Raw genomic sequence first — 16,590 nt, forward strand, 5'->3', positions numbered from 1 at the left:
TCGCTATCCGCAGTCCTGCCAGGAAGGCTTCATATTCTGCCTCATTGTTGGTACTTTTGAAGTCCAATTTGATGGCGTACGTAAATTCATGCCCCTCAGGATTGACTAGCCGTAAGCCTGCACCTGACCCTTCGCTGCTTGAAGCTCCGTCCGTGAACAGTGACCAGACTTGTCCCTGTTCCGGAGGTGCTTGGGGTTGTTGTTCGATTAAACATTATTGTTCTTTGTGTTGCGGGACTTCTGTTATGAAGTCCGCCAGCACTTGTCCTCTGATTGCCGGTCTTGGCTTATACTCGATCGAGTGTTCACCCAATTCGATGGCCCATTTTGCCAGCCGACCGGACAATTCAGGCTTACTCAACACGTTCTTGAGTTTGTATCCAGTTAACACATTGATGGGGTGGCCTTGAAAATATCTGTGGAGCCGTCTGGCGGCAAAAACCAGCGCCAACACCAATTTTTCCAACATCGAATACCTTGTTTCAGGGTCCGACAGTGTTCTATTGACGTAATAAATTGGGGTTTGGATATTTTTCCTATCTGTCAATAGGACAACCCCCACAGCAATGTCGGATGCCGACAAATATAATGTTAATGGTTCACCCGCGTGAGGAGCCGTTAACGTGGGCAATTCCATTAAAAACTTCTTGACTTCCTGAAACGCTTGTTCGGCTTCCGGAGTCCATCTGAATTGTGCCTTTTTGAGGCAGTTCCTTAGTGTTGAAATGAACGGGTAAGATTTAGCAGCGTGGTTTGCCAGAAACCTGTTTAATGCTACCAATCTGCCATTAAGTGTTTGAACTTGCTTGAGGGATACGGGAGATGGCATACGGGCTATTGCTTGCACCTTGTCTGGATTAGCTTTGAAACCCGTGCCCGTAACGATTACCCCGAGGAACTTTCCTTCCTCCATCCCGAAGGAACAATTTGCTTGATTTAACTTCATATTGATACTCCTCAAAGTTTCAAAAGTTTCCTCTATGTCCCTCAACATTTGGTCTTCCTCGATGCTTTTTATCACTAAATCATCCATATACACTTCGAGATTTCGACTTATCTGTCCCTTGAAGGCCTGATCCATCAATCGTTTGTATGTGGCACCCGCATTTTTTAACCCGAAAGGCATCATTCTGTAACAGAATGTTCCTTGGTCAGTGCGGAACTCTGTCTTGTCCTCATCACTAGCTGTCATATGAATCTGGTGATACCCATTGTAAGCATCGAGGAAGCACTTGAATTTGAAATGGGCCACAACATCCACCTTTAAATCGATTTCCGGAAGTGGGTAACAATCTTTCGGACATGCTTTGTTTAGATCTTTATAATCTATGCACATTCTCCACGTTCCGTTGCTTTTCAGAACAATTATTGGGTTTGCCACCCACGTTTGGTACTTAATTTCTCGTATAATTCCAGCGTGAAGAAGATCTTGCACTTGCTCATTCATGGCTTTCGTTTGTTCCGGGCCCATCTTTCGTTTCTTTTGCACAACTGGGGTGATCAACGGATTTACCTTTAACTTGTGTTCCGAAATGCTCCGCGGGACACCGGTCATGTCCGCAGGCTGCCACGCAAAAACTTCAATGTTCTTGGTCAATAATTGCTTTAGAAAGGTTCTCACTATCTCCGAGATAGCGGGTCCTATTGTAATTGTCTGGTCCGGAAACTTCTTATTCAAAACCTATTTCTCAGGTTCGGTCCTCTGAGCCTGTCTTGGGACCTTGCTTGGTCTTGAACTCTCGGTTGCAAAACAATGTCGGTCTACATGAATTATCGCCACACCAGTGCGAGTTGGAACTCCTACTGCACCATGAGCTGTGGACGGGTGGGCGTTAAAGTCTCTGATCGCCTCTCGTCCCAAAATAATGTTTTGTTTAGAAGTTGCTAGTAGGACCAAAAATTCAACTTCTTCTGTTCTTGAATGTATTCCGTCACTTAGTGTGACCGGGAAAGTAATAACACCGCGCGGGTGCATTATCTCTCCCCCGAAACCAGAAACAGGAGCATGAATTGGTTGTAGTCTTTCTTTGTCTTCTTCGTCCAATTGTTCGAAACACTGTTCGTACATAATGTCGGACGTGCTACCTGTGTCAAAGAACATATATTGTGACCGGTAATGACCAAATTCGGCAGTAATTATTAGCGGGTTTTTGATACACGGGCCCCCTTTGATCCGATGAAAAATCACGGGCTCGTTCTTCCATTCTTCGTCTGAATAGTCTCTCCTTTTTCCTTTACCCGAATGTCTCCCCTGAATCATGTGGACATTCAGATCTTTGACTTGCTTTTTAGCTGGGCCTTGGCTATCCTTTGCGGGAGGTTTGCCAGTCCCTGCTCGTACCCCCTTAACCAAATGTTCGAGTTTACCGTTTTTAACAGCTGCTTCAATTTCATTTCTGAGGGCCACACATTCATTTGTATTGTGCCCAATATCATTATGATATGAGCAGTGTTTCTTGTTATCCAAGAATGACTTCCGTGGTATTGGTTGAGGCTTCTGGAAAGTCAAATTTTTCGTGGTGAGAATTTCTGAGGGAGTCTTTGATAACTGGGTCCAACTTATTAGGGGAACGAGCTGAAAAATTGCGTTTACCTTTGTTACCGATCAAAGACCTTGCATCAAAAGGCTTAGATGTTTCCGCACTTGGCTGAAGTCTTGACCATATTGGTCCCTTAGCCTGCTTGTTCGGTCTTGGAGTTTGAAACTCAATACTTGGTGATTGCTTTTGGCTACTGGAACTTAGAGTTTTCTCAGTTCTTGCAAACAACTTTGACGCCTTCATGATTTCATCCCATGACTCGGGCATTCCATCTCTTCCTGTGAGAGTACGAATTAAAGCATCACTATGTACGTTCTTACAGAATGCTCCCCATAGCATATCTTCGCTTACTCCTCCGATTTTAAGGCTCTCGTTAGTATAACGAGTAATGAAGTTTTCAATAGACTCATTATTTCGCCTTGTAACATCTAGTATTTCCGAAGGGTCACGAGTGTGTTTCTTTTGTTGACTAAAGTGCTGAGAGAATTTTGCTACAAAGTCTTTCCAACTTGTAATCTTTCTACATGGCAATTTCTCAAACCATTCCCGCCCCGCCCCGGTGAATGTTAGTGCGAACATGTGACACCAATATGGAAGAGTCCAACCACTGACTCCTCCGACTGCTTCGAACCTTAACAGATGATCACCAGGATCAGTCATTCCATTATATGTTCCAACGGATGTTGGAATCTTTGCATTAATCGGGAATGGAGCTGTCGCGTTGCTCGAAATAAATTTTAATTTCTCTGCGAAAGATTCCAGGCGATATGGTTTGGAAAAATCATACTCAGCATTGCTATGATACTCCGCATGGCGGACAACTGGGCGCGGATAGCTAGTTCCTCCGTACGAGGGGAAGCGACTATCTCCGCTGTAGTAACTACCTTCTGGATTATAAGTTGAGTCGTATCCGTCCAATTCATCCTCATAAGATGATGCCCGCATGTCTATACGTGGACGAGGACGTAACCTCCGGATTTCTCCTACGTTCTGTTCCGGTGGCAGGCTATATTGGATGTGGCTTACCATGATGGGATGAGAGATAGATCTCCTGGGAGGCTCATCATACGTCAAGGTACGGCCATGGAAACGCTCATTCCGGACCCGACGTTCATACTCTGCTTTCAGACTATTTTGTTGAACACGAAGACACTCGTCTGGAGACAAAGTTTCTTCGGTTCTGAAATTATGACGATGAGCTATTCTTAGGTTAGAATCACCGGAATATTCTTCCAAACCTAACTCCGATTGAGTTCGGGGGACTTCTCTTTAAACTCGTTCTAAATTCCTCAAGTTAGAACCTCCTGGAGCTGTGACATGCCCCAAATCAGTAGTTGGTGTAACAACATTTCCGGCGTCTATCGGAGTAACACCTTCTTGTTGAGCAAACAACCCCCGAGCCGTTGAACCACCCAAGGAAAAATTTCCTGGATTAGCGGTGTCGGTTCTTGCGACAGGGGTTGAAATTCGAGCAAACACAGATGTTGCTCCTTCACGTGTTTCAAAGTTGAGATCACGTGGAGGTTGTGCTTGATTTACCATCGGCCCTTTAGGTAACTGACTCATATCGTAAAGAGAACAGAAAATTTTTCTGCTATTCTAACAAAAGCACAGATGGCGCCAATGAAGATACACGGATCTACTCCCCACTAATGGGTCCTAGATCCGATGAATCCCCAGGGTAGGATACGGTTATTGCCAATACGATATGAATACAATTCCCCAAGTCCATTGACGTAAATCCTGCAAAACCGAACACCGTGATCTCCTTACGGAAAGGACAAGAGGGGGGTCTTCCCGTAACCACCCTCCGGTGTGAGAATAAGTACAGTTCTGATGAGAATAAAGTACTTAAGTAAATTGAGAAAGTGCAGTGGGAGTGAATGAATACCTCATGATGATTGAGAGGGTATTTATAGCCGAAGGGTGTAGGGAAGTGATTGGGCCAGCTGTCCCTTTAGAAGACGCCTCATAACCGTCTGAACGCGTGTCCTTATATGATAGGTTTAGCTTATACGTTGCATGTGCATGTATAACAACCTGGACACGTGTCGCTCTATTATTGGTTAATGGGGTAATATTGACCATGTGCACGGTTATAACGGCCTTGTCACGTGTCACTAGCTAATTGGCTGAGTGATCACGCATTGCTCAAGAAAGCATCTTTAAAAGATCTTCTAGAAGGTAATTAGTTGATAACAGCTGTCCCGGGGCATTGCCTCGTGGTCATTTACGCGTAAGGGTATTCCTTCTTGCGGATGACTTTTGAGGGTGCCAGGATGCTTCCGCATGTGCTATGAGGGTGTTTCTTCCTCAGGTGATTTATGCGGATGATTCGTATGTCCCGCCGGTGCCTTATGAGGGACTTCTGATTGACCCGTGGGTATTCCTTAAGGGTATTTGGGTCTTTTTGGTACCCTACCTCTATATTTACAAACACAAACCAAAGGCTGTTACCCAAATTCAATTTATCTATTACGAGCATATGCAATTAAGAACTGAATTAGAAATATATATATCAGAAAGAAACCAACGTAACGGCAACAGTGGACGAGGGAGGGAGAGTTAAGGGTTAGGCTATGTGTAGTGGAGGGGCTACAAATAGGGGCGAATTGTGACACGTGGCGCCCAGTCAACAAGGAGTGGAAATTTGTTTTTGAGGTGTAATGGTGTAGGAGCTACAAGTTGGGTCCACAGTATCTTTTTTTATTATTTTCTTTTTATAATTAAACTAATTAAATAATTATAAAAAGAAAATAATAAAAAAAGATATCGTGGGCCCAACTTGTAGAAACATAACTAGTTGACTCTATCGCTCTCCACCACTAGTTGAAACCAAGATTTGCAGGTTTCTAGCCATCAAAACCGGTTCCCTTACGGTGATGATGGATGAGTTTTCTAGGCGCTGATCATGGCAACGTTTACAAGGGAGGGTGAGGAGTTCAGTCACGTTTTTTCGGTTAAGTAGATGGTCGGGTGGTGGAGGTGTTGGGTGATGTTGGTGGATGCTGGTGATGGTATATATCGGTGATTAAAATACATCGAATACATGTTATATATTTATAGATAATTAAATATGTATAAATATAATTTATGTATATAAAAAAAAAGTTGGCTCATGTGAAAAGTTATAAAATAAACAAACAGGATAAAAAGACAAATTTACCCCATATTTAACATGAAAAACTAACCAGGTTAATGGTTTGGACGATATTGGCAACAAATGAAAAACCTCAAGGGTCCAGTTGCAAAAAATAAACTATTTCGACGAAAGTCGCATAATTGACCAAACCTAAAGAACGATTTTGGCACTTTACTAAAAAAATACTAATATCCATAATCGCGCGTTTTTTCGACTCGTCGTCGTTGCAACAATGCAGCCTCTTCGTGTGACCCGGCCGCTTTGAGGGATTCGTATTCTTTACTCATTTCCCGCAACTCCATCATAGCGGCAATCTTTTCGTGTTGTTTGTTGGTTTCTCTCATGGTATCGTTGAGTTCCTCGACAAACTTTTCGGATTTTTTGATCATTTCTGTCATGATAGCGGTGGTTCCACGGGTTTCGGTTGGTTCGGGTTGTTTGTAGGATTTATGTTGCTAGATTTTTTGAAGAATTTGGGTATGAATTGTGGATGAAATGGATATGAAATGGAGAAGAAGGTGTATGTTTATATATATATATATTGTTTAATTAATTAATTATTTTTATATTTGACCGTTTGCAACGATCAAATGAATAAAATAATAATATTTTTCAAACACTTCGGGCGATAAAAGAACCCCGCCCCTTATCGTCCAAAAATCGTAGGGGGGGGGGGGGGTGGTTCGGTGTTCGCGCCCCTACTCGCTCACTTGTCACCCAAAGTCACGCCCATTACATATGGCCTTAGGGATTTGGGTTTATTAAATAAGCTAATTCATGAGAATTACGAGGGACTTGTCTATAATTAGTTTTTATTTTATTTTATTTTAAGACCAAAGAATCCATCAAATGGGCAACAAGTTAAATTCATCACCTTAAGATACACTCGTGTTTGGATCCGGCGAACCCCTCACCTATGGCCAACGTCCATGAGCATTCGCTTAAAAGTCTGAAGACACCACAGTGTGGCGAGATAAAACTCGTTCACTTCAAGGATTTAACTAGTGAACTCCACCTACTCGTCTAGTCTTCCATCATTACCTGGTGTTGTTGAAACTAAATGATGAGAGTGGGGATCGTTGACTCTATAATGAGTTAAATTTAAAAAACATACTAATGTGGTATAAGTACCTAAAAACATGAAGTACAATTAAAATTATATGTCGTCCAAATTATTGCTAAGGTTATAAATAGAACACGTGTAGGGTGAAAGAAGTAATGAAATGAAAAAAATAAATACATAAACAAGGGGGTGGATGGAATAAATTTGGGATGCTTAGGGGGGTAGAATAGATGAGGTGATGATTTCATTCCATTGGCCAATCAAACTCCATTTTTGCATTCTCTCAGACAATGGTTCATTCTATTTCGTATCTCATTCTTGTATACCAAACACTATCTAAATGATATAAACGGAAGTTGCAGTATTTTCGGGTCATGTGAGTTTAAACGGACCTAAACGGGACTCGTCATGAGTTGGCCTGCTTACACTTTATTCCCTGTTTAGCAAGAAAAAATTATTGAATGAGTTTATTATAAATTTATAATTAAGAAGCAATATTATTACATCCATAATCACATATTCTGAAATAAAACATGTTTAAGAGTTCTTTCAAGATAGTCAGCATGTTTTGAGTAAAAGTGGCAATTTTAACCCGTTTACCAATGAGCCCGATTTTGGTTACAGATATGAAAGATCTTTAACTATCGTTGTTTCTAAACCTGCAAGAATCAACCCTTTTAATTTTGGGTTGGGTCAATTTATTTTGGTTAAGGGTTTGCTCCGGTTTCATGCACACCCATCAGAAACTGCTCATTCATAAGTGAATAGTTAAAAAAATCTTATAATATTCTCTTTTGTGCACTCATTTTTGCATCATGTTTTTCTTAGCCTTGGATAAATCAACTACGATGACATCATCATGAAGTTGTGAGGAATTCAACTTTCATCCCGAATGAACCTGGCAAGTGACGGTTTTTCCCGTATTCATGTTTTGAATTTAGTTATAGGGTCAAATAGTTCGGAAGTCGTCTTAGTTGTATATTAAAATTCATGAGGAAAACTTGTAAGATTGTTGTAAACTTTCAATTATACATATTATATTATCGTTAATATTTTTTGTTGTTTTTTTCTTAATTTTTTAACAACTCATGTATCACACGAATTCTAACATATCTCTAGTCTCTACTATATATAAAGCATGAGTTAGAGACCTCTTAAATTTTAAGAGGTACCTAACTTGTTGCTTATTGTACAACATACTATGCATAGATTTAAGAAATTTTAAGGGCAATGTTTTCTTTATAACACAACATTACTTTAGGTTCTTACATAATAGTTTCAATTTTAGTCCTCCAAATTTAATTAAATTTTGTTAATTTTTAGAATAATTACACATTAACCCCTTATTTAAAACAAACTACCTCCACGACTTTTAAACGTCCATAACTTTTTCACACGTTAATATCTTTTTAAGAAAATTATTCTATAAAAACGAACATTTTATTCTCTTTAATTTGAGTATGATATTGATAGAGTTTATTAATTTCAAAAATTAACATTTACGTTATTACCGGTTTGTAATGACAATGGGTCAGGTCGGGTGGTTTGAATCTCGGTCAAAACGAATTAGAGTCGGATAACGTCAATACAAAAGCGGGTTAATTTGGTTCGGGTCGGGATGAATTCAAGTCGAAAGGGGTCATGTCAACAGGGTATCGGGTCGAAACGGGTTTCGGGTTAAAACGGTGTCTGGTCCAGATGGGTTTCAGGTCAAAATGGGTTGGTTTGAAAATCGATTTATTTGAAATTGTTGTACATTTTAGGCATCAATTACGTGATGACATTATTTAAACGTACCAGATCCAATTAACATGTGTCCAACACAACGTAACGAGCATTACCCAACATTGACAAGCGCCCAACACCACGTAACGTACAAGTAATCAACGTGAGTTACACACATGATGTCGGTTAAGCATGTTTAATGCATGTAACATGCATTCTGGTGCCGGTTATACGTGTTCAACTGTCAGTTACACACATACTGACTTTGCATGTGGTACGCGCCCAATTTCGAGTTACGAACGCACCGTCATCGGGTTTGCGCACATACTCCGCTGCATAGCGCGGGCACCTAACTAGTTACATGAATAAACGTAACCATACAAAAATTATTAGAATACGCGGCAGATAGATTTTGAACCCACACACGCTGAGAAGATTCAAGGAAAGAAGGATCAAGTAAAGTGGGTGTAACATGGGTCCCACAATCTAAATGAAATTAATTAATTAATTAATATTATTACCCGAAAGTCGAAACCAAACCAAACCAAGTAAGCAACCTTTACAATCACAATCACATGAATGGATCACATTCTTGATCATCTGCCTGCCTTGGCTAGGGTTACACCAATGGATGATATGAAACAAATTCTGTCCAACAAAATCGACAAATCGCAATTAAAACCAAGCGATCACATCTATTCATGGCGCACAGCTTGGATCTACGCTCATCACGGTATATATTCCTCTTTAATTAGGTTTATTTTTAATCCTTATATGCCACAGATCTAAATTTGCAATCGGATTATGAAAATTTGTTAAATGGTTTTTTAAGATGACATTAGTTAATTTAATCCTTCAACAATGTAAGGGTTTAATTACAATGATAGGCTCCGGAACAGTCAATGCGTAATTGTTGAGCAAATTGGTAGTTCCCTAAAAGTTTCCCCTTACAGTCAATATCGGTGGGATATTGGTTATCGGTCCCAATGTAAAATATTATCGGCACCAATAATATCGGCGATAGTGACAGAGATATCACCGAATTTCCCAATATCAGTACCTTTCTTCTTAGTTCTTTCATTTGTCTTTCTTCTTATTGCTACCAAGTCTTAATTGTCATTTTTTGGTGTTTAATGTTAGTGTTGTCTGAATAAGTTCCTACTTGCTACAATTGTTAGTGTTTTGCTACCTTTGCAAGTTGCAAATGGTTAATCTGTTAATGGTAGGAGAGTATACTGAATTATCAGTGTTAAATCGCTATATATATAAATTCTGCATGATATTAGAATTACCGATATTCCACCTCGATAACCTATACCTCAAATATTGGTCCTTGACCGATATCTGATTTTTTACCGCATTAACTGCATAGATAACAAATCATATAAGGCTATGCGTAATGGGGCGCGAGTTTGGGCGAGAAAGGGCGACAAAGGGAGAGCACACCGCACCCCTGGGCGATATTTGGGCGAAATGGGGGCGGGGGCGAGGAGAAGATGTCGCCCAAGAAGAAGAAAAAAATATTATTCTTATATTAATATGTGTGTGTGTGTGTTATATATACATATATGTATATATTATTATTATTATATTACTATTGTAGCCCCTACACCATTACACCCCAACAACAAATTTTCACCCCTTGCTGACTGGGCGCCACACGGCGCAAAACGCCCCAATTTGTAGCCCCTCCACTATGCATAGCCTAATATCAATAGTTTCATTGCCATCAAGTTCATCAGCTATTTTTTGACTAAGCCGCCCCAGACACTGGATAGAAAAGCTTGCTGCGGTACCTTTTCTTTCATTATCATCACCATAAATTCTTGAAGAAGAGACCGAAGTTGAACTGTGATTACCTTTTTATCACCTAAAAATTTCTTGCTTTAGAGTTTCTAAGTCCCTATAGCTGGTGTTGCTGTAGTAATGTAGGGAAATGTCTCATGATCTAGTGCTGATTGTATGAACAATGGAGCCTTGTTCTTCTTGAGAGTGTCCGCTATTGTCAGTTGGTTTGATTAGGTGCTGGATTTGGCTCTTATACCCAACGAATCCCAAAGCTTCTGGGACTTTTTTCTTTGAAGATTGGAATTAGAGGTTGGGACAAGGAGTTAGTAGTGGTTTGGCATGACAAACTAGGCAGGTCAGGCGGGATTTGGGTCAATATGCTTTCTGGGCGAAATAAGATTGAGCTAAAACGGGCTGTTTTAAAAAAAAGCATAAGTTTTTTTCGGGTCAAATTGGAGTCAAGTTGTAGTCAGTCGTTCTAGAAAAAGTACTGAAATAGGTTCACCGCTATTTTTTTTATGTTGGCTGGTGGTGGTGGGCACAACTATGAGGTGGTGTTGGAGGCGGCGGCAGTGGTGGTAGAAAGATAAAGGCAACAGTTATGATGGTTCTTATAAGTGACAGCGATGGTGTGGATGGCACAGCGACAATCAATGGCGGAAGTGAAGGAGCGCCGGGCATGGCTGTGGACTAGATTGCTGGCGGTACGGGTGGCAATGGTATCGGCATCGAGTATGTGATGGAGACAAAATATGGTCATGTGTGGTGGTAAACCTTTTAAAGTATTCTAAGTTGATGTTTTATAATATTACCTGTTTTGGCCCGTTGACTAATCTAAGTTAGACCCAAATTGATGATTTGACCCGTTGACTGAGATCCAAGTGTACTTATATACAGTTTGTTTTTGCCCAAATTAATCCATTCTTTGAAGAATGGCTTCTGATTGCTCTCTATGGCTCTATAGTAGTTGTGCTTGTCATGGTGATGGCACCGTATTTTGTTTCCTCATGCACTATGTTGCACCCAATTTACTATTGTCGTTTTGCATGAGAGTGGATCGAAACTTTTATCACTTTTGGCTCTAGCGTAAAACTCTGATACCACTGTTGTATAAGGATAAATGAAACTACTTTCACTGCATCCTAGAAATACTTGAGTAAAAAAGTTAAAAAAACATTTACAGTAAAAAAGTTAACTGGACATTGTTTTGAATCATTCAGCTAACAATAAAGAACAAATCAACCCATGAAACCAACAATGAATGATAAGTAAGTGGTCATTCGTCGTTTGAAATACTTTCAAGTTTATTTGAATTTTGTCTTTTAAGATAAACTTAATTTCACTTGAGTTTCTTGTGGCAACCATAGTTGAATACTGCAATTACTTATAATGACCATCTACTCGATCAATCCTAAAAGCAATAGTTTTTTGCCTGATTTAGAACATAGTATCAATCTACTTTAGAAAATGATCCCGTTTCATGCACTGCAGGGATATACATTGGTGACGATAAAGTAATCCACTTCACTCGGGGCGGTGGCCAAGAAATCGGGACCGGAACCGTACTAGATCGTATTATTCTAAGCTCATCACCTTCAAATTCTGACAACCCTTGTTTAAAATGTGGTGACCTGTCAAATGCTGATGGTGTCATCAGTTCACGTCTAAACTGTTTTTTATCTGGTGGTGACCTTTATTTATTCAAATATTCAGTCTCCCCTGCCATTTTCCTCGCCAAAGCCCGAGGCGGAACATGCACTCTTGCTCCGTCGGACCCACCCGATGATGCCATTCACCGTGCAAAGTTCCTTCTCGAGAACGGGTTTGGCGTGTACAATATTTTTAAAAACAATTGTGAAGATTTTGCAATTTATTGTAAGACGGGGTTGCTCGTTTTCACAACTATTAGTGTCGGACGGAGTGGGCAGGCTGCCTCGTTTCTAGCTGCTACTAGTGCTATTGTCTCGACCCCGCTTCGTTTTTTGACCACTAGTTTTTCTGGGTTGGCGGTTGTGGGGTGTGGTATGTATTGCGTAAGTCGGTTTCTTGCTGATATTGGGATCCGTCGTGATGTGAATAAGATCTCAGTTGAGAGGCTTGTTGGATGTACACGTGAGGCTTTGGCTGAAGCGGTCATGGACCCGCAAGGGTGTGTCACGAAGGGTGAAGAGACTCAGGGGTTGGTTAGTCAAACCAGCCAGGTTCAGGCTGAGCGAGTCGAGGTGGCTAAGGATCGTGGTGCAACGGGTAAGGAAGAATGAAGAAAGCTAGAAAGGATTGTTATTGTTATTACTATTTTATAGATCTTATATGTTTTTAATGATGCTTGTGAATTGTGATATAAGTTAGATTGTTATTTGTGTGATGTTATTGGTGTGATTTTTACTATATTTAAAAGCTGACGTGACGTAGGAAGTAATAATGTTATGGAGAACGCATCAAGCCAAATCGAAGTCTAAACGTGAATTTGAACAAAAATCAGATCTATAAAGTATAAACTTTCATAACAAAAATCAGAAAACAAACCGGATATAAAAACTAAGGATGGGTGTGATGTCATTAACATCAATGGTGGCGTGTACAAACATTAGCCGGTATCGAGCTCATACCTAAAATCGACATAGTTATTCTTTTATATGTATAATGTTTTGGTCTATGTGACTTTACAGTGATGCCGCAAATCGTAGGTCCAACGTCCCCTTCAACACACGGGTTCTATAAAACGTTTCAACATTTTCATGGTTTTACGCTCCCGCCACAACACGAGAATCTCAATACTAGTCTTAAACTAATTTAAACTTGGGTTTATTTTGTTTACACCCATCCTTCAATCCCATCATTAATAGCCTTTTAAGTTTATGAACAAAAATAGAATAGATTTTATCTGAAAACTCTTTTTTTAAGTTCAAGGCCAACAAATGGACAAACTAAAATAAATATATATGTAATTACAATGGTTTATTTATATAAAAATGTTTTTTTAGAAAAAAAAACAACCAAAAGAATTGACACAAAAATGATTATAAAAAATTAGATATAAATGCTTAATTTGCTGGTTTGCATCACATCAAGAACAAAATCCATATCACCAGCAATAGCCTTTTAATTAGGTTTTTTGTACAAAAAAAATAAAAAAAAATGGGTGGTTCATTACTTTATTTCAAGCAAAATTTGGTGCAAAATTGGGTAATAACAAATTAGGCAGAAATACGTTATCTGGTTGTTTGTGGCACACCAAGACCTCAAAGCCTACATCCATCCTCGAACTCATTTATACCATAAAATTTCCAATATAGAGAAACATCCAACATTGATAAAAGACAAATTTGATTTTAATAGTATATACTATAACATATTGGCTTATAGCTGATAAATTAACAACACTTATAATTTTTCATATTCGGTACCAAATGTAATCTCACTCGTATAATAGTCATGGATTTACAATTGATTTGCACTTGATTTCCACTCCATTTTTTTTCACAAGATGTGTTTTCACATGTCGCTTATAATTAGGATAGTGTAAGTATTTGATCATTTGCTAGTTTAGTTGTTCTTTACGAAAAATGTAAGTTCAAAATTTCTCTGGTTAATTATATTATCAATATAATATAAATTATTATAAGCTAAAAGTTAACGGAAAAACTATTAGATATATTTATATTTTTCCATTGCTACATCCATATAATTAACCTAGTGCTTATTTAATTTTATAACATAATTTATAACATATGAATATATGATAAATAATAATCTCCCATGTTATGTGTCACATTCATATCCGTTCTTATCATTTATTCTTGGTTCTTTCTCTTATTAAATAAATATTATATACAACTAATCCTTTAAGTGAGTAAGACACAATCGCCTTTTGATCATGTGAAAACCATCACCTAAGGCCAACGCCCGTGAATACTAGCCAAAAGACACGACAGTGCAGTAAAACATGTTCAGTTTAAGAATCTAGCTAGTAAACAACACATACTCGCCCAGTCTCTCATTATCACCCAGTGCCGCCGAAACTAAATGATATGAGCATGTTACAAACTTGGGTCACATAAAACACTAAGTCTCTCCCTTACAACTCCACCACCAATTCATTGGCTACAGAAAATACTAATTATACAAATAAAACACATCTATTATAAATTATCCATATTATTAGTTTATTACAAGTAATTTTGTTTTAATCAACTAATATTTTCACCATGTTTCAAGTGAGACTAGACTCATAACATTTTAGTTGCAAACCATACATATTTATCATTAAACCAAACGAGTGATTGTAAATTATCTAGTAATTAATGTATTTTTGAAATCTAATTGTATATTAATTATTCATATATCTATTATTTAAGACTCATTAACATATGTTTAAAATTTCACTTATAAGATGCACATATAAACATTTCATAATTCTATGTACAAAGCCTGAGTACCTGAGCACACCCTAAGAACTATATATAGATACACAACATAGCTCATTGCATTCAAAACATAATGGATGCATTAAAAATACCTCACGGAACAAACTCAAGCCCTCTAACTCCCATTGTCTTCCTTGAGCGAGCAGCCACCGTATACACCAACTCTCCATCAACAATATACAACCACCAAACCTACACATGGGCGGAAACCTACCGCCGGTGCCTCAGATTAGCTTCCTCCATATCCCGTCTTTTCGGCAAATACGACGTTGTTTCGGTTCTGGCACCTAACATCCCAGCCACCTACGAGCTTCATTTAGCCATCACAATGGCTGGGGCTGTTATAAACACGATAAATACACGTTTAGATGCCCATGCTGTTTCGGTTATCCTTGGTCATGGCGAATCGAAACTCGTATTCGTTGATTACCAGCTTGTTAATGTTATTAAAGAAGCGGTTAGTTTGTTACCCGACAAACGGACTCATCCGCAACTTGTATTGGTTTCGGGTGATTTTAATGCTACTTATGAAGCTATGGTGGATGCGGGTGATCCTGGGTTCAAATGGGTTAAACCCGAAAGCGATTGGGATCCGATAACGTTGAATTACACGTCCGGGACGACATCAGCGCCGAAAGGCGTGGTGAACAGCCACCGCGGGACGTTTATCTGGGCGGTGTCGTCCCTTTTGGAATGGTCCGTACCGAAACAACCGGTTTACTTGTGGACGCTACCGATGTTTCATATGAACGGGTGGGGGTATGTATGGGGTATGGCGGCTTTTGGTGCGGCCAACGTTTGTTTAAGACGATTCGACGGGTCAATAATATACTCTGCTATCCATACTCACAATGTAACTCACATGTGTTGTGCACCGGTTGTGCTCAACATGCTTTTCACATGTGAGACACCCGCTCTTCCGCACAAAGTTCACATCATGATTGGTGGAGCACCGCCTCCTGCGGCGGTGCTTTTGCGAACTGAGTCACTCGGGTTTGAGGTGACTCATGGATATGGGATGACAGAAACAAATGTGATATCTTTGGTCTGTGCATGGAAGAAGGAATGGGATGGGTTGCCTGGGACAGAACGAGCTCGGTTAAAAGCGCGGCAAGGGGTTAAAACGCTTGGGATGTTTATGGTTGATGTGGTGGATCCGGAATCTGGAGTGAGTGTGACTCGGGACGGGTTGACTCAGGGGGAGATAGTGTTCAAAGGTGGGTGTATCATGTTGGGTTACTTGAAAGATCCCGAATCAACCCGAAAATGCATAAAAACGGGTGGTTTTACACTGGGGACGCAGGTGTGATGCACCCGGATGGGTATTTGGAAATAAAAGATAGATTAAAAGACATAATAATAAGCGGTGGGGGAGAATGTGAGTACGGTGGAGGTGGAATCGGTGTTGTATTCCTATCCGGGGGTCAATGAGGTTGCGGTCGTGGCACGGGCGGATGAGTTCTGGGGGGGAGACGTTGTGTGCGTTTGTGAGCATGAAGGGTGGCGGGGGGACGCCTGCGGCGGCCGAGATAATGGAGTTTTGTAAGAGTAAGTTGCCGGGATTCATGGTGCCGAAATCGGTTGTTTTTAAGGAGGATTTGCCCAAGACGTCTACGGGTAAGATTCAGAAGCATGTGCTTAGAGAAATTGCTAAAAATATGCGAGTTGCCATAAAAAGTCGTCTTTAAAGTGTTGAATTTGATCCAAACTAGAGTTAAATAAAGGGTTTGGCAGCTACAAGCCAAGTGTTTGGATGAAGCATTTTCATCTAATCATAAGTATCATAAATATGATGACAATTATATTTTTGTTGTTACAGCTTATAATGTAATAGTAATTATTTGATTTTGAGTGGTTGGATCTTAATAATAAGTTATAACTAGTCTATTTCGGGTGTTTCATTCA

The 16,590-nt window shown here is 39.7% G+C and overlaps 1 protein-coding gene and 1 pseudogene across 1 annotated transcript; both read left to right on the forward strand.

Annotated features, from left to right (window-relative positions):
- Positions 1-8,998: 8,998 nt before the first annotated feature.
- Positions 8,999-12,719, forward strand: LOC143593114 (protein LEAD-SENSITIVE 1-like). Its single transcript, XM_077072845.1, has 2 exons — positions 8,999-9,203; positions 11,750-12,719. Exons 1-2 carry the CDS (start codon positions 9,050-9,052, stop codon positions 12,517-12,519), a joined length of 924 nt encoding a protein of 307 aa, XP_076928960.1. The 5' UTR covers positions 8,999-9,049; the 3' UTR covers positions 12,520-12,719.
- A 2,027-nt stretch (positions 12,720-14,746) lies between these two features.
- On the forward strand, positions 14,747-16,373 carry LOC143593103 (2-methylpropanoate--CoA ligase CCL4 pseudogene; annotated as a pseudogene).
- The last annotated feature ends 217 nt before the right edge of the window (positions 16,374-16,590 follow it).

This window comes from Bidens hawaiensis, unplaced genomic scaffold, assembly GCF_021521415.1.
Source record: "Bidens hawaiensis isolate Kalapana, Puna unplaced genomic scaffold, B.hawaiensis_p1.1 tig00001685_1, whole genome shotgun sequence".
NCBI classification, from domain to species: Eukaryota; Viridiplantae; Streptophyta; class Magnoliopsida; order Asterales; family Asteraceae; genus Bidens; species Bidens hawaiensis.